This window comes from Pristiophorus japonicus, chromosome 5 (assembly GCF_044704955.1).
Source record: "Pristiophorus japonicus isolate sPriJap1 chromosome 5, sPriJap1.hap1, whole genome shotgun sequence".
Lineage (NCBI taxonomy): Eukaryota > Metazoa > Chordata > Chondrichthyes > Pristiophoridae > Pristiophorus > Pristiophorus japonicus.
The window spans coordinates 278,211,156-278,237,035 of record NC_091981.1 but is presented as its reverse complement, the minus strand read 5'-3'; the positions used below and the strand labels follow the sequence as shown (position 1 = coordinate 278,237,035).

The following is a 25,880-nucleotide window of genomic DNA, read 5'->3' as shown; positions in this document are numbered from 1 at the left end:
AACAGTCTCTTACTGTACCAATGGCATATCCACTCATTACACTTCATAGACTCTTAGAAAGATGGCAGCTGATATTTGCTAGAAAATACAAGACTATAATCTTACCTGGATTGTCTCCTGTAAAAGCAATGACTTTACAGTCTGAATTGAATCCAAAGCGTTTCACATAGTATGGAGATATTGGGCCCTAAATAGAAGCAGAGGAATAGTTGTTAGAAAAGTAAAGTAAATTGACGTTCCTCGTGCATGTAGCTAACATAAATAGTCGCCAGTTTATAGAAGCATCGCTGCAGAAAAGAAAAGGTTTCCTTTATCTCATTATTTTCATCACTCAAGATACTGAAGACAACTGGGGAAAGAGTTAGTCCCAGATCAAAGGTTCTCTTTGAGGCCAGTATTTAAACAAAAGGTGATTTCAAGTCTGGCTCAGTTCGAGAGAGTCTGGAGTAACCTGCTTGAAAAAATGACCACCTGGAGTACCACCAAGTGCACTGCTCCTGGGCGGTGCAGTGGATTAGACACTGAGCTGTCGGACATAGGGACATGGGGCTGCAAAGAGGGCTTTAAACTAATTATTGGGTGGGGAGGATTCAGGTGAGCGAACATTTAAAAAGTCAAAGAATAAGGGCAATAGAGCAGGGTGGCACTGGGGAAATGAAAGCCAGAGCGTGCTAGGAAGGGACAAAATAACGGTGAATCAGAAAGTGGGGTCAAAGCAGGGAAAAATGGTAAAAATTTAAAAGTTCTTTATCTGAATGCACACAGCAGTTGGAACAAAATAAATGAGCTGACTGCACAAATAAATACAAATAGGTATGATCTGATAGCCATTACAGAGACGTGGTTGCAAGGTGACCTGGACTAGGAACTAAATATTCAGGGGTATTTGACAATTTGGAAGAAGAGACAAAAAGGAAAAGGAGGTGGGGTAGCACTGTTAATAAAGGATGAGATCAGTGCATTAGTGAGAAATTATATTGGCTCAGAAGATCAAACTGTTGAATCAGTTTGGGTGGAGATAAGGAATAAAAAGGGGGGAAATTCACTGGTGGGTGTAGTCTATAGGCCCCCTAACAGTAGCTACACTGTTAGACAGAGTATAACTCGAGAAATAATGGAGGCGTGTAAAAAAGGAACGGCAATAATCATGGACGATTTTAACCTTCATATTAATTGGACATAGCAAATTGGCCAGGGTAGCCTTGAGGAAGAGTTCATAGAGTGTATCCAGGATAGTTTCCTTGATCCGTACGTCGCGGAACCAACCAGGGAGCAGGCTATCTTAGATCAGGTATTGTGTAATGAGACAGGATTAATAAATGATTTTGTAGTAAAGGATCCTCTAGGAATGAATGACCATAACATGGTTGAATTTCAAATTCAGTTGGAGGGTGAGAAAGTTGGATCTCAAACCAGTGTCCTGAGCTTAAATAAAGGAGACTACAAAGGTAAGAGGGCAGAGTTGGCTAAATTGGACTGGGAAAATAGTTTAAAGTATGGGACGGTTGATGAGCAGTGGCAGACATTTAAGGAGCTATTTCATAACTCGCAGTAAAAATATATCCCAATGAGAAGGAAAGGCTGTAAGAGAAGGGATAACCATCCGTGGCTAACTAAGGAAATAAGGGAGGGTATCAAATTGAAAACAAGGACATACAATGTGGCCAAGACTATTGGGAGGCCAGAGAATTGGGAAACTTTTAAAAGACAGCAAAAAACGACTAAAAAAATGATAAAGAGAGGGAAGATAGATTATAAGAGTAAACTAGCACAAAATATAAAAAGATAGTAAGAGTTTCTACAGGTACATAAAAAAGAAAAGAGTGGCTAAAGTAAATGTTGGTCCCCTAGAGGATGAGACTCCAGTCAGTCATAGGCGGTCCCTCGAAACGAGGATGACTTGCTTCCACGCCAAAAAAAAGACGAGTTCACAGGTGTTTCAATGAAGGACCCGAACATCCTAAAGAGTGGAAGATGCCTGTGCGTGGATTTTTTTAACGTGGATGGCTGTTGCGCACCAGCCACCACACGGGCTTGACAGAGCTTGGTCTTGGTCCAGTGGCAAGGGTTACCCAAGACAACTGGAGACCAGATATGCTGCATGGACCTAGTGCACACACGTATCGCAGTGTGGGCTGGCCCGTGCTGCCCCTGGATCCGAACTCACGCCTCCTCCGGGCCCCGATCACATCCCTCCACAGTCTCTCGCCGCTCCTGCTGTATCTGCCCATGGTCCAATCACCGACCTGGATGTTGATGACATCACTCTTCACAGCTGTCGCCCTCGTGCATCAGCTCGCGCTTTACCTTGAAGTGGCCTCCACGCTGCCCATGGCCGTTGCTCGCTGCTCCTTTTATGGCCCCAACCTGCCGCTGATGTTCCCTCGCAGGTCGGGACCTCCACGCTGAGATGAGGATGAGACTAGGGCATTAATAAAGGAGAACAGGGAAATGGCAGAGACATTGAACAAATATTTTGTATCGGTCTTCACAGTAGAAGACACTAAAAACATCCCAATAGTGGATAATCAAGGGGCTATAGGGAGGGAGGAACTTAATACAATCGCTATCACTAAAGTAGTAGTACTTGGTAAAATAATGGGACTAAAGGCGGACAAGTCCCCTGGACCTGATGGCATACATCCTAGGATCTGAAAAGAAGTGGCTGCAGAGACAGTGGATGCATTGGTTGTGATCTACCAAAATTCCCTGGATTCTGGGGTAGTCCCAGCGAATTGGAAAATCGCAAATGTAACGCCCCTATTTAAAAAAGGAGGCAGACAAAAAGCAGCAAACTATAGACCAGTTAGTCTAACATCTGTCATTGGGAAAATGCTGGAGTCCATTATTAAGGAAGCAGTAGCAGGACTTTTGGAAAAGCATAATTCAAGCATGCAGAGTCAGCATGGTTTTATGAAAGGGAAATCATGTTTGACAAATTTGCTGGAGTTCTTTGAAGATATAATGAACAGGATGGATAAGGGGGAACCAGTGGATGTGGTGTATTTGGATTTCCAGAAGGCATTTGATAAGGTGCCACATAAAAGGTTACTGCACAAGATAAAAGTTCACAGGGATGGGGGCAATATATTAGCATGGATGAAGGATTGGCTAACTAACAGAAAACAGAGAGTCAGGATAAATGGGTCATTTTCCGGTTGGCAAACAGTAACTAGTGGGGTGCCGCAGGGATCGGTGCTGGGGCCTCAACTATTTACAATCTATATTAATGACTTGGATGAAGGAACTGAGTGTAATGTAGCCAAGTTTTCTGATAATACAAAAATGGATAGGAAAGCAAATTGTGAGGGGGACACAAAAAATCTGCAACGGGATATAGTCAGGCTAAGTGAGTGGGAAAAATTTGGTAGATGGAGTGTGATGTGGCAAAATGTGAGGTTATCCACTTTGGCAGAAAAAATAGAAAAGCAAATTATAATTTAAATGAAAAAAAATTGGTAAGTGCTGCAGTACAGAAGGACCTAGGAGTCTTTGTGCATGAAACACAAAAAGTGAGTATGCAGGTACAGCAAGTAATCAGGAAGGGAAATGGAATGTTGGCCTTTATTGCAAGGGGAATAGAGTATAAAAGCAGAGAAGTCCTGCTACAATTGTATAGGGCCACACCTGGAATACTGCCTACAGTTTTGGTCTCCGTATTTAAGGAAGGATATACTTGCATTGGAGGCTGTTCAGAGAAGGTTCACTAGATTGATTCCGGAGATGAGAGAATTGACTTATGAAGATAGGTTGAGTAGGCTGGGCAGAAACACATTGTAGTTCAGAAGAACGAGAGGTGATCTTATCGAAACATATAAAATGAGAGGGTTAGACAACGTGGATGTAGAGAGGATATTTCCACTCGGGAAACTAAAACTAGGTGATATAGTCTCAGAATAAAGGGCTACGCATTTAAGAACATAAGAACATAAGAATATAAGAATTAGGAACAGGAGTAGGCCATCTAGCCCCTCAAGCCTGCTCCGCCATTCAACAAGATCATGGCTGATCTGGCCGTGGACTCAGCTCCACTTACCCGCCCGCTCCCCGTAACCCTTAATTCCCTTATTGGATAAAAATCTATCTATCTGTGATTTGAATACATTCAATGAGCTAGCCTCAACTGCTTCCTTGGGCAGAGAATTCCACAGATTCACAACCCTCTGGGAGAAGAAATTCCTTCTCAACTCGGTTTTAAATTGGCTCCCCTGTATTTTGAGGCTGTGCCCCCTAGTTCTAGTCTCTCCAACCAGTGAAAACAACCTCTCTGCCTCTATCTTGTCTATACCTTTCATGATTTTAAATGTTTCTATAAGATCACCCCTCATCCTTCTGAACTCTAACGAGGAAAGACCCAGTCTACTCAATCTATCATCATAAGGTAACGCCCTCATCTCCGGAATCAGCCTAGTGAATCGTCTCTGCACCCCCTCCAAAGCTAGTATATCCTTCCTTAAGAAAGGTGACCAAAACTGCATGCAGTACTCCAGGTGCGACCTCACCAATACCCTATACAGTTGCAGCAGGACCTCGCTGCTTTTGTACTCCATCCCTCTCACAATAAAGGCCAACATTCCATTCGCCTTCCTGATTACCTGCTGCATCTGCAAACTAATTTTTTGGGATTCATGCACAAGGACCCCCAGGTCCCTCTGCACCTCAGCATGTTGTAATTTCTCCCCATTCAAATAATATTCCCTTTTACTTTTTTTTTCCCAAGGTGGATGACCTCACATTTTCCGACATTGTATTCCATCTGCCAAACCTTAGCCCATTCGCTTAACCTATCTAAATGTCTTTACAGCCTCTCTGTGTCCTCTACACAACCCGCTTTCCCACTAATCTTTGTGTCATCTGCAAATTTTGTTACACTACACTCTGTCCCCTCTTCCAGGTCATCTATGTATATTGTAAACAGTTGTGGTCCCAGCACCGATCCCTGTGGCACACCACTAACCACCGATTTCCAACCCGAAAAGGACCCATTTATCCCAACTCTCTGCTTTCTGTTAGCCAGCCAATTCTCTATCCATGCTAATACATTTCCTCTGACACCGCGCACCTTTATCTTCTGCAGTAACCTTTTGTGTGGCACCTTATCGAATGCCTTTTGGAAATCTAAATACACCACATCCATCGGTACACCTCTATCCACCATGCTCGTTATATCCTCAAAGAATTCCAGTAAAGTTAGTTAAACATGATTTCCCCTTCATGAATCCATGTTGCATCTGCTTGATTGCACTATTCCTATCTAGATGTCCCGCTATTTCTTCCTTAATGATAGTTTCAAGCATTTTCCCCACTACAGATGTTAAACTAACTGGCCTATAGTTACCTGCCTTTTGTCTGCCCCCTTTTTTAAACAGAGGTGTTACATTAGCTGCTTTCCAATCCGCTGGTACCTCCCCAGAGTCCAGAGAATTTTGGTAGATTATAACGAATGCATCTGCTGTAACTTCCGCCATCTCTTTTAATACCCTGGGATGTATTTCATCAGGACCAGGGGATTTGTCTACCTTGAGCCCCATTAGCCTGTCCAGCACTACCCCCCTAGTGATAGTGATTATCTCAAGGTCCTCCCTTCCCACATTCCTGTGACCAGCAATTTTTGGCATGGTTTTTCGGTCTTCCACTGTGAAGACCGAAGCAAAATAATTGTTTAAGGTCTCAGCCATTTCCACATTTCCCATTATTAAATCCCCCTTCTCATCTTCCAAGGGACCAACATTTACTTTAGTCACTCTTTTCCGTTTTATATATCGGTCAAAGCTTTTACTATCTGTTTTTATGTTTTGCGCAAGTTTACTTTCATAATCTATCTTTCCTTTCTTTATTGCTTTCTTAGTCATTCTTTGCTGTCGTTTAAAATTTTCCCAATCTGTTAGTTTCCCACTAACGTTGACCACCTTATACGCATTGGTTTTTAATTTGATACTCTCCTTTATTTCCTTGGTTATCCACGGCTGGTTATCCCTTCTCTTACCGCCCTTCTTTTTCACTGGAATATATTTTTGTTGAGCACTATGAAAGAGCTCCTTAACAGTCCTCCACTCTTCCTCAATTGTGCCACCGTTTAGTCTGTGTTTCCAGTCTACTTTATCCAACTCTGCCCTCATCCCACTGTAGTCCCCTCTGTTTAAGCATAGTACGCTCGTTTGAGACACTACTTCCTCACCCTCAATCTGTATTACAAATTCAACCATACTGTGATCACTCATTCCTAGAGGATCTTTTACTAGGAGATCGTTTATTATTCCTGCCTCATTACACAGGACCAGATCTAAGATAGCTTGGCTCCCTTGTCGGTTCTGTAACATACTGCTCTAAGAAACAATCCCGTATGCATTCTATGAATTCCTCCTCAAGGCCACCCCGTGCGATTTGATTTGACCAATCGATATGTAGGTTAAAATCCCCCATGATTACTGACGTTCCTTTTTCACATGCCTCCATTATTCCCTTGATTATTGCCCGCCCCACCGTGAAGTTATTATTTGGGGGCCTATAAACTACGCCCACCAGTGACTTTTTTCCCTTACTATCTCTAATCTCCACCCACAATAATTCAACATTTTGTTCATTAGAGCCAATATCGTCTCTCACAACTGCCCTGATATCATCCCTTATTAACAGAGCTACCCCACCTCCTTTCCCTTCTTGTCTATCTTTCCGAATTGTCAGATACCCCTGTATGTTTAATTCCCAGCCTTGGCCACCCTGCAACCACGTTTCTGTAATGGCCACCAAATCATACCCATTTGTAATGATTTGTGCCGTCAACTCATTTACTTTATTTCAAATGCTGCGTGCGTTTAGGTAGAGTGTTTTAATACTAGTTTTTAAAATATGATTTTTAGTTTTGACCCCTCCTGCAGCCCCTTTATATTCATATATATTGTCCCTTCCTATCACCTTGTGGTTTACACTTACCCCAGTGCTACTCTGCTCTGTTGCCTCCTGCCTTTTGCATTTTTTGGGGGGTCCTGTTCATCTGAGCTCTCACCCACTCTAACTAGCTCAGAGCCCTCTCCTGGGTTCCGAATACTCCTTGCATTGAGGCACCGAGCTTTCATGCTTGCCTTTTTATTACACTTTGACCCTTTAGAATTTTGCTGTACAGTGGCCCTTTTTGTTTTTTGTCTTGGGTTTCTCTGCCCTCCACTTTTACTCATCTCCTTTCTGTCTTTTGCTTTTGTCTCCATTTTGTTTCTCTCTGTCTCCCTGCATTGGTTCCCATCCCCCTGCCATATTAGTTTAACTCCTCCCCAACAGCACTGGCAAACACTCCCCCGAGGACATTGGTTCCGGTCCTGCCCAGGTGCAGACCATCCGGTTTGTACTGGTCCCACCTCCCCCAGAACCGGTTCAAATGCTCCAGGAATTTGAATCCCTCCCTGCTGCACCACTGCTCAAGCCACGTATTCATCTGAGCTATCCTGCGATTCCTACTCTGACTAGCACGTGGCACTGGTAGCAATCCCAAGATTACTACTTTTGAGGTCCTACGTTTTAATTTAGCTTCTAGCTCCTTAAATTAGTCTCATAGGACCTCATCCCTTTTTTTACGTATATCATTGGTACCAATGTGCACCACGACAACTGGCTGTTCACCCTCCCTTTTCAAAATGTCCTGCACCCGCTCCGAGACATCCTTGACCCTTGCACCAGGGAGGCAACATACCATCCTGGAATCTCGGTTGCGGCCGCAGAAACACCTATCTATTCCCCTTACAATTGAATCCCTTATCACTATCGCTTTCCCACTCTTTTTCCTGCCCTCCTGTGCAGCAGAGCCAGCCACGGTGCCATGAACTTGGCTGCTGGTGCTGCCCCCCCCTGATGAGTCATCCCCCTCAACAGTACTCAAAGCGGTGTATCTGTTTTGCAGGGGAATGACCGCAGGGGACCCCTGCACTACCTTCCTTGCACTGCTCTTCCTGCTGGTCTTCTATTCCCTAACTGGCTGTGAACCCTTCACCTGCGGTAAGACCAACTCGTTACACGTGCTACTCACGTCATTCTCAGCATCATGGATGCTCCAGAGTGAATCCACCCTCAGCTCCAATTCCGCAACGCGGACCGTCAAGAACTGGAGGCGGATACACTTCCCGCACACGTAGTCGTCAGGGACACCGGAAGCGTCCCTGATTTCCCACATAGTACAGGAGGAGCATAACACTTGTCTGAGCTCGCCTGCCATGACTTAACCCTTAGATTAACTTAAATTGGCAACAATAATGCTAAAAGTTGCTCACTGATATAGAAGAGAAAAAAGAAAAACTACTTACCATTCACCAGCCAATCACTTACCCCCTTGGCTGTGACGTCACCTTTCTATTTCTTTCTACTTCTTTTTTGCCTTCTCCCTGTAGCTGCACAAGCTGGGCCTTTATAGGCCTCTCTGACTCACGGACTCCCGACTCAGCGACGCACCTCCCAACCTCGCGGCCTTTTGTAGGCCTCTCTGACTCACGGACTCCCGACTCAGCGATGCACCTCCCGACCTCGCGGCCTTTTGTAGGTCTCTCTGACTCACGGACTCCCGACTCAGCGGCGCACCTCCCGACCTCGCGGTCTTTTGTAGGCCTCTCTGACTCGTGGGCTCCCGACTTAAAACTGAATGAGGAGGAATTTCTTCTCTCAGAGGGTTATAAATCTATGGAATTCTCTGCCCCAGAGAGCTGTGGAGGCTGGGTCATTGAATATATTTAAGTGGCGATAGGCAGATTTTTTAGCAATAAGGGAATAAAGGTTCATGGGGAGCGGGCAGGGAAGTGGTCCATGATCCAATCAGCCATGATCTTATTAAATGGCGGAGCAGGCTCAAGGGGCCAGATGGCCTACTCCTGCTCCTATTTCTTATGTTCTTATGAGCTTCTTTACTGACATTCCCATCCAGCGTGCCTGCTGATGGCTAACCTCACCAATCGCCTTTCCATCCTGCTCACCCTACCCACCACTGAACTCCTGGACTCTTCTGGCAGACCAACAATCATCACCCTTCGCCATTTTCCTTGCGGATTGTCTGCTCACCAACAAGGCCCTTGCCAGTCACAACCTTATTGTGAAAGATCATATTGACATTTTTGCTTTGATTGAAATCTTAAGCCTTCCCATCTGGCAAACCTCTCCACCACTCGTCCTGCCCAAACCGCCACGGTAATGATGTGTTTCTTTTTAGTAAGCTCTCGGCTACTCTGGTGCTTTCTCCTCCTTCGGGCACTTCACCTTGCTCCACCCCTCTCACCTCTTTCAAAGTCCTTGTTGTCCTGCAACCCCAAGTTGTCCATCCTGAGTTTCTCTCCGCGATATCCTTTTTTTTTCCTTTAGCCTGTACGCCAAGCAACTCCTCATCATAGGTGATCTCAATCTCCAGCTTAGCTTCCTTTGCCCTTTCTCTTCTGAATTCACTATTATCCTGTTCTCTTGAAACTTCTCTCTCCATACAAGTTCTCTTGTCCGCAATCCCAGTCATCCTCTTAACCTAGCCATTTTCCCATATTTTCCACTCCCATGGTCTCAATCGCCCACTAGGCTTGTGAAAAAAGCTTTTTAGATCTCTCTTCACAACCAGAACCACTCTTCCTCGTGTGTCTACACTACACCCTTTCCATTGCTTTTGTCTCCTTCAATTAATGAGGTCCCTAAAACTGTACACATTGCTCCAGCTTGTACTTTCAAAATTACCTCTTAATTGTGTATTTTGCACCTCAAGATGCAAAATCAAGGATACTATTTGCCTTTATATGATTGCCACTCTTAATAATCTATGTATCTGCATGCCAAGATTCGGCTGCTCCATTAAAACTTAACATTTGAGGTATTTTTTTTCACTATTCTTACTTCCAAAATATAGTCCTTCATATTTTTCTACACTGAACTGCATCTGCCACCTATCAGCCAACCTGAAAATCTATTTAAATCCTTTCGTAGTTTTTCACAATTCTGGTTACTATTTACCAAACCCTTAAATTTTACTCTCAGCAAATTTTAATTTTGTTCCCTCAATTCCCAAGTCCAGATCTAGATACATGGCCTTGTCTTCAAATTATTTTCATGGTTCCAGCACAGATTCTTGTGCAGGTAAGCGCAGAACTGTACAAATCACTGATTGGTGTGCACTCCGACTGATTACTGCACACGGCAGCAGAAGTCTGGTCAGGTGGAGGGAGAAAAAACAGCAGGTTGGTTTCCTGCATCAATTGGCTGAAGTCACGTTGCACCAAGTGCACAATCAGATTCATTACTGTGCGGTGCATGACAAATCCAAGATATCTATCATTTTAAAGAAGGAATTTTAATTTAGTTCTTTAGTCAGGGTGCCAGCTTCATCTTAATCATAAACATGTACAGGGCACATCAAGGAATATCTAGTTTTACTCATAGCTGTGGTAAAAGGATTCCAAATCATTGTTTATTTATTTATTAAAAATGCCGAGTGGGTCACAACATTCTGTTTCAACATGCATCGAGCACTCCAGGGTCAAGCTCTGTCTATGGCAAAATCCATTGTAAAAATATCAACATTTACCCGCAGCACCTGTATACCTGTGATAGGGGTTTGTAACGTAATTAAATATTTTGCTTAGGAAATGTTATGTGACACTTTTTTACATAATGGCACCATTATGACAATATGATAAATAGAAAGTGCTTTCAGTCTACCTGCATTTGTGGTCTTTGGCCACAGAGTGGTGTTGTAGGGCAAACTGTGATCTAACTATTCCTATGTGCTGGGTCCTGCTATTGGTTGTGTCGTGAGGTGAGTAAAAGGTAAGTCATTCTTCAACAATTGTTTCAAAATTAAAATTTTGTTCAAAAATATATTTTATTTTCTTCTTTCCCCGATAAGTACAGTTGCACGATGACCCAGGCTCCAGATATGGATGTGCTGGCGGCTATCTGTCCCCACCCTTCAGCTTTAGGCTCCTCCTGCAGCCAGCCATTTCCTCCCTATGCCTGGCTCCCTTCTCAATGACAAATGCCCACTAGGATATATCGCTCAACCATTGGTGGCTGTGCCTTCTGTTGCCTAGGCCCCAAGCTCTACAACTCCCTACCTAAACCTCTCCGCCTCTCTACCTCCCATTCCTCCTTCAAGACGCTCCTTAAAACATACCTCTTTGACCAAGCGTTTGGTCACCTGTGCTAATTTCTACTTATGCGGCTCGGTGTAAAATTTTTATCGCATAATACTCCTTTTAAGTGCCTTGGGACGTTTCATTAAGTTAAAGGCGCTACATAAATACAAGTTGTTGCTGTTATAAGAACATAAGAACATAAGGAATAGGAGCAGGAGTAGGCCATAAGGCCCCTCGAGTCTGCTCCGCCATTCAATAAGATCATGGCTGATCTGATCATGGACTCAGCTCCACTTCCCCGTCCATTCCCCATAAACCCTCATCCCCCCATCGCTCAAGAAACTGTCTATTTCGGTCTTAAATTTATTTAATGTCCCAGCTTCCACAGCTCTCTGAGGCAACGAATTCCATAGATTCACAACCCTCAGAGAAGAAATTTCTCCTCATCTCAGTTCCAAATGGGCGGCCCCTTATTCTAAGATCATGCCCTGCTGTGGTTGTAGGCCTCTACCCCATCTGACCGTCACTGAGCCTATTCCCAAAGCAAACATTCCATGTCAGCGCATTCCCCCCCCACCCGCCCCCCCGCCCCCCCGACGGATAATTGTATTCAGGTGGTGGATATCAATTAGGAATTCTCTTGTATGGGAGCAGGCTCGGGAAGGGGATAAAGCTTATCTCGAAGGTGCATGGTATGTTATGCATGTCCCTGTCAATAAACCCTTGTAAGTGGCTAAAGACTTGGCTCTAGTATTCTATCATTTCCCACCTGGCTATCTGACTTAGAAACATAGAAACATAGAAAATAGGTGCAGGAGTAGGCCATTCGGCCCTTCAAGCCTGCACTACCATTCAATAAGATCATGGCCGATCATTCAGTACCCTTTTCCTGCTTTCTCTCAATACCCCTTGATCCTTTTAGCCGTTAAGGGCCATATCTACCTCCCTCTTGAATATATCCAATGAACTGGCATCAACAATTCTCTGATATATTGATATATTAAATCTTTGAGAAGGTAATTTCAGGAACAGAAATAGGCTATTTGGGACAATAAACCATCCTCTTTTTAGCTGATCATACCAACCATCTCCATCAATTCCCCTCTCCAGAAAGGGCCTCTAGTTGCCTTCTGAACTCATTTTTAGTATTTGCTTCAGTAGTTTTCCCTGCTAACTTACTCAAATGCAAGTTACCTTTGTGTAAAACAGTACTTGCTAAATTATCTATTTGCTCCTAACTTTTTGGTTTTGCCCCTAGTATCTGATTGTCAGTGATTGGAAAATTTAATTATTCCCTTCATAACTTTAAAACTTGTATTATACCACCTCAAGGTTTATTTTTACAATTAGAACAAGCTTAATCTCCTTGGCCTTTCCCTACTGCTCTATTTTCTGAGGCTTGGCATCATTTCTGTTGCCCTATGAAGCTTGCTACTCGGAACTCCTGCACGGCAAGCGAGCCCCAGGTGGGCAGAGGAAATGTTTCAAGGACACCCTCAAAGCCTCCTTGATAAAATGCAGCATCCCCACCGACACCTGGGAGTCCCGGCCAAAGACCGCCCTCAGTGGAGGAAGTGCATCCGGGAGGGCGCTAAGCACCTTGGGTCTCGTCGCCGAGAGCATGCAGAAATCAAGCGCAGGCAGCGGAAGGAGCATGCGGCAAACCAGTCCCACCCTCCCCTTCCCTCAACGACTGTCTGTCCCATCTATGACAGAGACTGTAATTCCCGCATTGGACTGTTCAGTCATCTAAGAACTCACATTTAGAGTGTAAGCAAGTCTTCCTCGATTTCGAGAGACTGCCTATAACTGGCTTATGAACAGTAAATGTATTTGATGGAACTGTGATGAGTACAACATACATTAAATCTCTCGTTAATTTCATACCAGTATAGAATGCGATGGCTGCGGGGCACCAAGCTTCTCCTTCAGACCTGGTGCACAGGCATCAAGGCACTGCTGGGACCACTCATGTGCAAGTATATGCATCAAATTCATACCAGAACCTAGAGGAAAGCAGCAAAGATGTCATAATCCTGTCAAGTGAATGAGAGATGGATGGATGCAAGTTACGATCTTCACATCAAATAGAATTTATTTGTCAAATTATACCCAAAATACCACTTTTGTAAAAATGGCATCAGCCCCCATTTCTGTCACCACTTTTAATGCTGTCAATTGGATGATGCTTTACTCACTTCTGAGTCAGCCACATTCTAGGGCATCTTTACATTTCTTCTTGGGACGTCGGTGATGCTGCCAAGGCTGAATTTATTGCCAATCCCCAGTTGCCCTGAAAAGGTGGTGGTGGGCCTTAACCTTGAACCGTTGCAGTCCTTCTGGTGATGGGTGTTAGGTAAGGAATTCCAGGATTCTGACCCAGTGACGACGAAGGAACAAAGATACAGGAACGGATTTTCAGCTCCTCTCCACTCTGTTTTTCGCCCCGACAATGGCAGCGGTGAGGTGCTCTGGGCGAGTGGCCAGCCTCCAACGCCCCGCAGCGATCCTCGGATCCGGTTTTGCAGCGGTGCAGGAACAGCACCGCCCGGAAAAGCTGCGCCGGGTGTGCAACGCCCCAGGTTGCGACACTGCCGCAAGTTTTGACTCTTGCCCAACCCGTCCGCCGTGAAGCGCGCCTCGCAGTGAGTGCTTGGGAAATCAGGCGGTGCAACGATACCGACAGCGGAGAGGTAAGTAATGGATTCCGAAGGCAAGTGTGATTGTTTTTTCTTGTAATTTTGTTTGCGATTTGTCTTGTGGTGGCGTGGACAATTTTTGGGGACTGTTTTTGTGGGGTTTTTTTTCGGGTTTCCGCCCCCCCCCCAGGTGTTTCTCGGAGCGCTCCCGGTCCGGCTCTTTAGCTCAGGAGTTTCCCATCCTAACATCTCCTTAGCGCTACGTCCCCTGACTCAGGGCCCAACTGCCCAATTTTACTTACTGAGGCGCAAACTGTTCCCGGGCGCAAACTTTACCGCCCCGCCGTCATTACCTCCACAAAAACACTAAAGCTGAAAATCCAGCACTATACTTGCAAGTTAGGATGGTGTGGGTCTTGGAGGTGATGGTGTTCCCACAACATTGTTGTTCTTCTTGGTGGTAGAGGTCACAGAGTATATATACTGCACCAACAGTGCGCTGGTGATGGAGGGAGTGGATATTGAGTCCAGTGGCAGGGGCACCAATCAAGTTCACCACTTTGTCCTGGGTGGTTTTGAGCTTCTTGACAGAAGCTGTGGCTGCACCCTTCCAGGCGAGTGGTAAATATTCTATTACACTTCTGACTTGAGCCTTGTAGGTGGTGGAAAGGTTTTGCGGGGGTCAGGAGGAAAGTTCCCAGCCTCTGTCCTGCTTTTGTAGCCCCAATGTTGAAACGGCTAGTCCAGTTAAGTTTCTGGTCAATAGTTATTTCCAGAATATTGATGGTGGGGGAACTTGGTGATGGTGGTGCCATTGAAGATCAAAGGGAGGTGGCAAGGCTTTCTCTTGTTTTTAAATGTTTTTAAATTACCTGGTTCTTAAGTGGTACAAATGTTACCTGCTTATTGTCAGCCTATGTCTGAATGTTATCTGGGTCGTGTCATAGGCTTGCAAGGGCTGCTACATTATCAGAGGAACTGTGAATGGAATTAAATACCAATGAATGGTCAGCAAACAACTGCACTCTTGGCCTTATAAGGAGGGAAGGTCATTCGTCTCAAGCCCCACTCCAGTGACTTAAGATTGACACTTCAGTAAAGTACAGAGGGAGTGCTAAATTGAATGAGATGTTAAACTAAGGGCTAGATTTTCCACTTTTGTGAAGATCGCCCAAAAATAGGCGTTATTTCCGGCATGGGTGGTAAATATGGGTTTTCAGATCGCCAGATTGGCGCTCATTTTCAAACCCCTAGTTTCCATTTTAAAAAATGGGCGTTACCGCGAGCGATCTGAAATGGGCGTTAGTGTTAAATCTCTCTGACCTTCTGCCGTAAAGTGTGGCCGTCCTTAGCAACGGTATGGCAACACTCGTTTCCCGCGATTCAGGAGGTCAGGGGTCATCATTACATGCGCAGTAAAGGAGACAGAGAGAGAGGGAGCAGAGAGGGACTGAAAGCGTGTGTGGGTGTGGTGTGTGCTTGTTTGGCTGTTGTGGGAGGTAGGAGGGAGATTCACCAGCAGGAAAAACCCTACTAAGCACCAAGAACATAGTTGGCACCGAGGTTTTGTCCAACAAATAACATATAACATGGAAGAGATGGAGGAGGCCCTGGAGCTGTTAGCCAGGAACACTGGTGGCAGAGGGCTCCCAGTGGGCCCAGAGCGCGGCACTGGATCCCAAGGTGCCGTACCCCCCTTGCCAATGACACATGAGAACCAGGAGGAAGATCTTGCTTCTGGCTCGGAACATGTTCCCACCTCAGTACCGTCCTCTCCAATATCCGTCCAAGCAGCGGTTCTGCCATCATCCCCCCCAATGAAGCAGTGCCTGAGGAGTTCCTCGGCCAGGCGGCTTGCAGTCAAGAGGGAAAGGGGTAGAGATGGGGAGGAGAAGCGGGGGGGGGGGGGGGGGGTAGGGAGGAAAGTGAGGTGCATGGCCGCAGGTGTTGTCTGGGACATATTTTTAGGTTGCTGCTGCTATTTTGGTGGGAGGGCCGGGGCAAAGGGCGAGCGGGCTACCTTGTTGGTTTGAAATGGGGACCATTGTAATGATGTAAATGTGATAAATTTGTTACGGGGTGGGGCAGGGTGTTCTTTACAGATATACTTATGATTTCAGACAAATGGTCGGATTAAATGTTTTTTATTTAACATAACCTTGTTGCGCATTGTCTCAGAACTGGTGATTCCTTAACACCAAAGGGTATAATTACACTTAACTTGAATCAACTTAAACTTTAATCGTCACCAAGGTGATGTATGACCTGCACACCCAGCAGTGTGGCAGCTTTGTAAATACCACCAACGTTCTTTCAAGCAAAGCGGGCCCGTTCCTGCGGTCTACAGGGGGGCGGGGGCATGGTTTCAGCGTCAGCCTGATTGTCTGGCCCGAGATCAGCGTCCACCTCCTCGTCCTCCTCTTACTCTCTCTCCTGAGGTGGACCGTCAGACCCTTCTGACAATTCTTGTCCCCTCCTGATAGCCAAGTTGTGCAGCATGGAGCACACCACCACAAATTGAGCTCCCTGCTCAGAATGGTATTGGAGCTCGCCTCCTGAGTGGTCCAGGCATCTCAAGCGCTGCTTCAGCACTCCAATGGTTTTCTCCACGATATTGCAAGTGGCTCTGTGGCTCTCATTGTATCGCTTCTCGGCTTCGGTGTAGGTGTCACGCAGAGAGGTAATCAGCCAGGTAGCGAGGCTATATCCTTTGTCACCAAGCATCCAACATTGACCTTGTGGCTGACTGGTAAACATGTCAGATACAGCATCCTCATGCAGGATGTGAGCATCATGAATGCTGGTCGGAAATTTAGCATTCACTGCCATAATAATTTGCTGGTTGTCGACAACAATTTGCACATTCAGGGAGTGAAATCCTTTGCGGTTCCTAAAAACCTCTGCATCCTGAAAAGGTGCCCGCATCACGATGTGCGTACAGTCTATTGCTCCCTGCACCTTGGGGAAGTTAGCAATTCGGTAGAATCCTAAAGCCCTCTTAGTCTAAACCTCCCTGCTCATAGGGAAGCTGATAAAGTCCATCCTGCGTGCATAAAGGGCTTCAATGACCTGTCTAATGCAGCAATGTGTGGCATGCTGAGATATAGAGCAAATGTCGCTAGCTGAGGCCTGAAAGGAACCCAATGCGTAGAATGAACGTGCCGCGGTGACTTTGACCTTGACGACAGTGCAGTCCTGATGGTGCTGGCAGGCTGCAGATCTCCGCTGATGAGTTGGCATATCTCACAGATAACCTCCTTCTGGAAGCGCAATTTCCTAAGGCAGGTGTTGTCGGACAAGTTGAGGTAAGACTGCTTCTCCCTATAAGTGCGGAGGGGGGTGACGTCTGGTCCTCTTCATCAGTCTGGCACGTCTTAGTCTGGTCACATAATGCTGTCGAATGTACCTTCTGCCATCTTGAGTCTGCATGTGCATGGTCATCAAGAGAGGCTGAGAAATGACAGGCCCCATTCCAATAGCTATCATTATTAAACAATAAATGTCCCCACTAAGACACCTAAAGTAAATTCCAATCGTCCACAGTATGATAAGATGTTTGGTCAGATGTTCACATCACCTCAAAAATCCTCCAGAGTACATCCAAACTCCCTCGAAGTTGAAGCAGAGCAGCCTTTTAAATGATGCGACCTGCGATTTAGAAAATGGCATTCATACCGCTGTGAGTAGTTCCGGTCAGTTCAACTTTTTCACAGCATTATTTTCGGCGATCGATATTGTCGGCAAGATGTGTGCGAGGTGCCGAAAGTAAGGATGGGCGATTTTCTGGGCGTTAGTTTTGGCAAATGTGATCTTTACGATAAAAAACAGTGGCCGGGCAGTATTATTAAATCTCGGCGTTAATTACCTGCCGAAAGTAACGCTGAACGATATTATGGGCGTTGGTTTTGCTCATCCTGATCTTTCGGCCTAAAAAAAAAGAGGGCGGGCGGTATTATTTTTTTATCGGCGTTACATACATGCCGAAAGTAACGCTCGGCGATAAGTGACCGAGAAATGGGCGTTACTTTCCATTTTGTGGCTAAATGGGCGATATATGGCCGTTACACCTCATTTCAGCGTTAAAATGGATGTTAAGTGGGCAGTATGCATACAAAAATAATGAAAAATTAAGCCGCAAGGCCCTGTCTGCCAGTTCAGGTGGAAGCAACAAATGCCATGCTACTCTTCGAAGAAGAGTGGGGAGTTCTTCCAGTGTCTCAGCTAACATTTATCCCTCAACCCACTGCATCAAAATCAGATTAACCGATCACTGATCACATTGCGGTTTGTGGGTCCTAGATGTGTACACATTGGCTGCTGCGTTGGCCTACATAATACTTCAAAAGTAATTCATTATATGTAAAGCACTTTGGGACGTCCTGACACATGAAAGATGAGATATAAATGCAAGTTTTTTCAAATTGCAGGGTTTCTGTAATATTTTTGCACCAAAGAATAAAATGTAATAAAAATAAGAAAAGTCCATTCCATTGAGCAGTGCTGTCACTTAGATACTTTTAATAATTATTTGAGTCAATAGTATATCACGAATTAGCAACTACCCATTCTCCAGGCAAGATAAAACGAAGAATTCCTGCACACACGGATTAGAGTATCTTTTTCACTGAAATAGTTTATGGTTACTTGTGTCCAACACAAAATGTTTCTACACTGAAAATAAACAGAACTAGCCAAGTCAGTATATTCCCTCTTTTTGTATTTGTCAATAACTTCTCACCAATAAATTATAAACACACATTAAATTTACATTAATCTGTCTTCAGAAATCAGAGACATAGGGTCAAATCACGAGGGAATCCTGATCAATGCAAATTCCCGGTCATGGTCTGATAAATCTAAACTGTTCCCAAGTCCTTACAGAATGGTACAGAATCCTTGTTTATATGCAAGACAGGTTGGAAGCAACTCTGACCTATTGCATATAACAAATTAAGTCAGGATTCAAAATGTAAACCATTACATGATCAATAAGGGACTTCGGGCTCAATTTTCCCCAATTATCTGCGCTGTTTTATTGGCGTGCACCGTTTTTTTTGGAGTAAATTAAAATCTCCAAGTTTCCCCAAAGTTTCTGCACCCGCGTAATTCACTTAGGTTAATTTTTTTTAGGCTAGGATTTTTTTTTACCTCATTGGGTAACCTGCCACCCACGCCAATTCTGGCTATTTATGCAAGTTTGGCCAACTACGATTTTTCTTAAAACGTCATACGGGTTCGCTCTGAAAAACCTTCTGGGCAGTTAACAAAATCAGCACAGAAGATCCAGTTCCATAGCCGGGACATCAGCGACAGAGAAGGAGAGTGGATAATTATAACCCCTTTTACTTAGGGGTTCTGTAGTACAACTCCATTGCTGTAACAATTTCGAATTAACTTTAATCTGGGGCTTTTGGTATTGGTCTGTCCACCCTTTCGGCCTGGGCTAGGAGCGGCACCGGCTCCGGATGTAGGGGGAGGGAGGCCTTTCAGCCCGGGCTAGGAGCAGCACCGGCTCCGGATGTAGGGGGAGGGAGGCCTTTCGGCCTGGGCTAGGAGCAGCACCGGGCACCAGCAAGGGGGGGAGGGGGGAGCTTTCCAATTCAGTTTACTTTTGGCACAAAGACTCTCTAATATTTTCATGTTGGTACGCTGCAATGTGCTTCTGCAGGTTGCTGTGAGCTGGACAGAATGTGTTGTATGTTTCACTTTCCAGCCTCAGCCCGCAGTGTGTCCGTCATCACCCTGGCAACCCAATCATATTGGCGCACATCTTAGACTCCACCCATAGAGCTTAAGAACAATGTGCGCCAGGCCACATTCACAAGTTAAAATAGGGAAATTTTCAATTTATTTTTTTTGCGTAGTCAGGCCTCAAAAAAACGGACGTAACTTTTCAAATACACCAAAAAAGGCAATGGTGAAAATTGAGTCCATACTCATTCCAATCAAAAAAAGATGTCCATGATTGTCTAAATGATTTTTTCCTGTTCTAAAAAAAGTTTGTGATCATTTGCTAATTTCTACTGTCAAACAGAAGATCAAAAGGAATAAGTTAAACAACACATTTGGAAGAATACACTTACCATCGCTATAATCAATTGCCGCATAGTCTCCAAGAAATAGAGAAGCCACAAAACTACTGACCAGAGAGATTCTCTACAACCGGAAAAAAAGGAATGTTAGTGTTTACGCACCATTAAATCACATAAGTCAGTCTGCCTAAGCCATCTATTCAGCTCACACTCAATCAAGGATTGATTAAAAATTACAAGATACAGTGAACCCTGCATGGAACAGACAGTACTATGGGATGGGGATGGAAGTATGGGGTAGTTTTCTGAGGCAAGCTCATGTGTTTTAAATATGTTCCCAGAAATCAACTTTAGAGCAAGCTGAAATGAAAGCAATCCTCCAGAGTGTTTTGAGAATGTAACTAGTAGAGTGGACAAAGGAGAACCAGTGGTTGTGGTGTATTTGGACTTTCAAAAGGCTTTTGACAAGGTCCCACGCAAGAGATTAGTGTGCAAAATTAAAGCACATGGTATTGGGGGTAATGTATTGACGTGGATAGAGAACTGGTTGGCAGAGAGGAAGCAGAGAGTAGGAATAAACGGGTCCTTTTCAGAATGGCAGGCAGTGACTCGTGGGGTATCGCAAGGTTGTGCTGGGTCCCCAGCTATTTACATATACATTAACGATTTAGATGAAGGAATTGAATGTAATATCTCCAAGTTTGCAGATGACACTAAGTTGGATGGCAGTGTGAGCTGTGAGGAGGATGCTAAGAGGCTACAGGGTGATTTGGACAGGTTAGGTGAGTGGGCAAATGCATGGCACATGCAGTATAATGTAGATAAATGTGAGGTTATCCACTTTGGTGGCAAAAACAGGAAGGCAGAATATTATCTGAATGGCGGCAGATCAGGAAAAGGGGAGGTGCAACGAGACCTGGATGCCATGGTACATCAATCATTGAAAGTTGGCATGCAGGTACAGCAGGCGGTGAAGAAGGCAAATGGTATGTTGGTCTTCATAGCGAGAGGAATTGAGTATAGGAGCAGGGAGGTCTTACTGCAGTTGTACAGGGCCTTGGTGAGGCCACACCTTGAATATTGTGTACAGTTTTGGTCTCCTAATCTGAGGAAGGACATTCTTGCTATTGAGGGAGTGCAGCGAAGGTTCACCAGACTGATTCCCGGGATGGCAGGACTGACATATGAAGAAAGACTGGATCGATTGGGCCTGTATTCACTGGAATTTAGAAGAATGAGAAACATATAAAATTCTGACGGGATTGGACAGGTTAGATGCAGGAAGAATGTTCCCGATGTTGGGGAAGTGCAGAACCAGGGGTCACAGTCTAAGGATAAGGGGTAAGCCATTTAGGACCGAGATGAGGAAAAACTTCTTCACTCAGAGAATTGTGAACCTATGGAATTCTCTGCCACAGAAAGTTGTTGAGGCCAGTTCGTTGGATGTATTCAAAAGGGAGTTAGATGTGGCCCTTACGGCTAAAGGGATCAAGGGGTATGGAGAGGAATGGGGTACTGAAGTTGCATGATCAGCCATGATCATACTGAATGGTGGTGCAGGCTCGAAGGGCCGAATGGCCTCCTCCTACACCTATTTTCTATGTTTCTATGTTTATACCATAACTATAACTATTCATTTTGTTTGGTGCACCATATTAAGACAGCTGTCAGATACACTGGCAGGGTTTCTTCCAAACAAAAAGTTTGTGCAAAGCGTGAATAGATCTATGCCAGCCAATGTGAAACAGCATTACTACTAGGTCTATACCAGCCTGTTACTATTGAGGTTTTTTTAAAAATACTGTTTGCACTTTCAAATGTTTCACTGCCGAGCCATGAATGAACAAGAGAGAGTCTAGCCACCTCCGCTTGACATTCAACGGCATTTCCCTGCCAAATCCCTCACCATCAACATCCTGGGGGTCATTATTGACCAGAAACTGAAACTTAACTGCACCAGCCACAAAAATACTGTGGCTACAAGAGCAGGTCAGAGGCTGGGTATTCTGCAGCGAGTGTCTCATCTCCTGACTTCCCAAAGCCTTTCCACCATCTACAAGGCACAAGTCGGGAGTGTGATGGAATACTCTCCACTTGCCTGGATGAGTGCAGCTCCAACAACACTCAAGAAGCTCGACACCATCCAGAACAGAGCAGCCCGCTTGATTGCCACCCAATCCACCATCTTAAACATTCACTCCCTCCACCACCGTGAACCGTGGCTGCAGTGTGTACCATCTACCACATACACTGCAGCAACACCTCCCAAACCCATAACCTCTACCACCTAGCACAAGGGCAGTTGGCGCATGGGAGCATGATCATCTGCAATTTCCCCTCCAAGTTACACACGATCCTGACTTGGAAATATATCACCGTTCTTTCATCGTTGCGGATTCAAAATCCTGCAACTCCCTCCCTAACAGCACTGTGGGAGTACCTTCACCACACGGACTGCAGCGGTTCAAGGCGGCTCACCACCACCTTCTCAAGGGCAACAAGGATAGGCAACAAATGTTGGCCTTGCCAGCGATGCCCACATCTCGTGAACGAAAGGGAAAAAACAAATTCCCCACACACTACAGCTGTAACTTACATATTTCACGCTTGCAAAGTGCTAACAATTACAACAATTGCAGTAAACTGCGACAATTTCTGCCTTCATTCCGTACAATTAAAATTAAAAGTTTGGGTAATTGGAAGCTGTCCTCCCTCAACAAGATTCAAAATATAAGACCGTAGATGGTATGTCCATGGGAAAGTGGTGAATGTCTTTGTTCAATTAAGTCATACTTGCTTTGATGGCTGCAATAGCTTATTTGAAATGTTAATATATGAATTAACAGACATTGACAAAAATGGCTTTAGTCTCTCTAAATACTGAGTCATTAGAGGAAACCATTATAAGAGAAAACACTCCATCTGCAAAAACTTCAAAGAAAATAGCAATCTTCAGCTCAAAATCTGTTCGGCAGCATCATTGGAGAAAGAGAAAGAGAGTTAACGTTAACTGTTTCTCTCTCCACAGATGCTGCCTGACCTGCTGAGTGCTTCCAGCATTTTCTGTTTTATTTCAGATTTCCAGCATCCGCAGTGTTTTGCTTTTGTGTAAATGTCTTCAGCTGTTTGCTCGTTACTTGGGAATAAATGGTTGCAATATGAGAGAGATCCCATGGCATAAACTACAACTTGAGCTGCTAGCTCCTTATCTTGAAGGTCGACCAAGAAACAAACCTGGTTTTATTTTTAAGATAGACTTTCAATCAAGCTTTAGCAAAATGGGAGGCTAGTTGCTTGGCAAGAGTCTATAAAAACACCATTCCAAAATGATAGATTATTGTGGACTGGTTCTGGCTTTATTGTTTTTACATCTTGTGCTGTTTGAGCACTGTAAATAAATATTTAAGACTGTGCACATTAGTCTGTCCCTGTATTTGTCTTACGAATGTTCAGTGTAAGGCCCATGCTTTTGTACGCCCGGTAACGATGTTGACGATGACTTGGCGTTCAGTCTCCGAATGTGCGCAGGCACAAGCGACATCTGCGTACTGTAGTTCGACGACAGAGGATGGGACAGTCTGGCACCTGGCCTGGAGGCAATGAAGGTTCCACGGCACAGCAACATGGACCACTTTCCATACCTCGGGAGCCTATTATCAGCAAAGGCAGACATCGATGACAAGGTTCAACACCACCTCCAGTGCACCAGCGCAGCCTTTGGCCGCATGAGGAAGAGAGTGTTCGAAGATCAGGCCCTCAAATCTGGTACCAAGCTTATGCACTACAGGGCTGCAGTGATACTCGCCCTCCTGTATGGCTCAGAGGTGTGGACCATATACAGTGGACACCTCAAATCGCTGGAGAAATACCACTAATGATGCCTTCGCAAAATCCTGCAAATCCCCTGGAAGGACTGATGCACCAACGTCAGTGTTCTCGATCAGGCCAACATCCCCAGCATCGAAGCACTGACTACACTCGACCAGTTCCGTTGGGCGAGCCACATTGTCCCCGCATTGCCAACACAAGACTCCGAAAGCAAGCGCTCTACTCGGAACTCCTACATGGCAAGCAAGCCCAGGCGGGCAGAGGAAACGTTTCAAGGACACCCTCAAAGCCTCCTTGACAAAGTGCAGCATCCCCACTGGCACCTGGGAATCCCTGGTCAAAGACCACCACAAGTGGATGAAGAGCATTCAGGAGAGCGCTGAGCACCTCGAGTCTCATCGCTGAGAGCATGCGGAAACCAAACGCAGACAGCGGAAGGAGCGTGCGGCAAACCACCCACCCTTTCCTCCAACAACTGTCTGTCCCACTTGTGACAGAGACTGTAATTCCCGTCTTGGACGGTTCAGTCCCCTGAGAACTCACTTTTGCAGTGGAAGCAAGTCTGCCTCGATTTCGAGGGACTGCCTATGATGATGATATGATAATGATGATGTCCCTGTATTGCTTTGGAAGAAAATGCTCGACATCCCACATATTTTATAAATGTGGCAGAGGCGACTGTCAGATGAGGTCCAGCCTCTCCTAGAATTGCATGCACGCTCAGGAGCAGGGAGTCATCGCTGTCGGCAGCAACTCAACGGCTCCCAGCCCAGTAGCAGATTGCACGACCTACAACCGCCGGCAAATGTCTCCAGTTGCGGCCGACCTCCCGACTGACCCACTCTCCCTCGCTCCAGCTGCTGTCGCCACCTCTTCGAGGAAACAGGCTTCCAGCTAATGAGTGTGCGAATGGAGGTTGTTAACTGGGTCTCCAACAGTGTTAAAGTAACAGCCATGCAGTATGTGAGCCTCTACACTGGGGAGACCAAATGCAGATTGGGTGATTGCTTTGCGGAACACTCCCGTTCAGTCCGCAAGCGTGACCCTGAGCTTCAGGTCGCCTACCATTTTAATTCTCCGTCGCACTCCGACCTCGGCCTTCTAACACTGTTCCCATGAACTTCAACGGAAGCTCAAGGAACAGCTCCTCACCTTTTGATTTGGCACGTAACAGCTTTCTGGACTCAATATTGAGTTCAACAATTTCAGACCATAACCAATGCTCCCATTTTTTCGGACAGCAGCTGCTGGAAATCATTCTACTGCTGCCATGAAGAGCTCCTCGACTTTTGTTTCTTTACTTGTCTCATTACCACCCCATTTTGCCTTGCGCCAACATCCCTTTTGCCATTTAATCACTGCTGCCTTCCACCCAATCACAGATCTTCCCTTCCCTGTTGTACTTTCCTCACTCCCCCCTCACCCATCTCTGTTCTTGTTTAAAACCTGTTGCATCTGTAACATTTTCCAGTTCTGATGAAAGGTCATCGACCTGAAACGTTAATGCTGTCTCTCTCCACAGATGCTGCCTGACTTGCCGAGTGTTTCCATCCTTTTCAGTTTAAATTTCAGTAAGTGAACCTGCTGTTTCTACATATTAAACAAAGATTCACAGTCTGTCCTTTCATAGAGAATATCTAACTTTAGTATCACCTCACTGCCAGGATATAGGAAAATAACCTACATTATGTTAGCCCTTAAGGAATGCAGGCCTAGAAATTCCAGTATGCTGGAAGCCTGCTGGTAACTGCACGCTGCTCCCTCTAGCATCAGTGCGGCGGCCTGGCCCAGAAATCGGCGCGGTCTCGGCCTGCAAGACCATCAGCATGCCAGGGCCATTAGAGGGAGCAGCGTGCGGCAGTGCCACTGTAGGGAGCAGCGTGTGCTGCTGCAGGAGGGTGTTGGCTGATTGCAGTGCGGGCAGGTACAGCAGGAGCAGCGAGAGATTGTAGAGGGACGTGATCAGGGCCCAGGAGAGGCGTGAGTTCGAGGCCCAGCAGAGACGAGGGCCCAAGGGCAGCACAGGCCAGCCCACACTGCGATATGTGTGCGCACTAGATCCGTGCAGCAGAGCAGGTCTCCAGTCGACTTGGGTAATCCTTGCCACTGGACCAAGACCTAGCTCTGTCAAGCCCGTGTGGTGGCTGGGGTGCAACGGCCACCACACGTTAAAAAAAATCCACGCACAGGCATCTTCCATATTTCAGGATGTAGTTCGGGATCCGGAATATCATTGAAACCCCTGTGAACTCATCCGTTTTCGGCGTGGAAGCAAGTCATCCTCGTTTTGAGGGACT

The 25,880-nt window shown here is 45.5% G+C and overlaps 1 protein-coding gene across 3 annotated transcripts in view; it reads right to left on the bottom strand.

Moving 5' to 3' along the window:
- xylb (xylulokinase homolog (H. influenzae)) overlaps window positions 1–25,880 on the bottom strand; it is a 295,599-nt gene that overhangs the window by 219,009 nt on the left and 50,710 nt on the right. For all 3 annotated transcript variants that reach the window (XR_011593279.1, XM_070880117.1, XM_070880118.1), the window contains exons 8-10: window positions 19,807–19,879; window positions 12,972–13,090; window positions 106–187 (exon numbers count right to left, since the gene is read on the bottom strand). Coding sequence is in view for 2 of the 3 variants with exons in the window: in XM_070880117.1 (XP_070736218.1) it covers window positions 106–187; window positions 12,972–13,090; window positions 19,807–19,879 (274 nt within the window). In the remaining variant the exon portion in view is untranslated. The remainder of the gene's footprint in view (window positions 1–105; window positions 188–12,971; window positions 13,091–19,806; window positions 19,880–25,880) is intronic.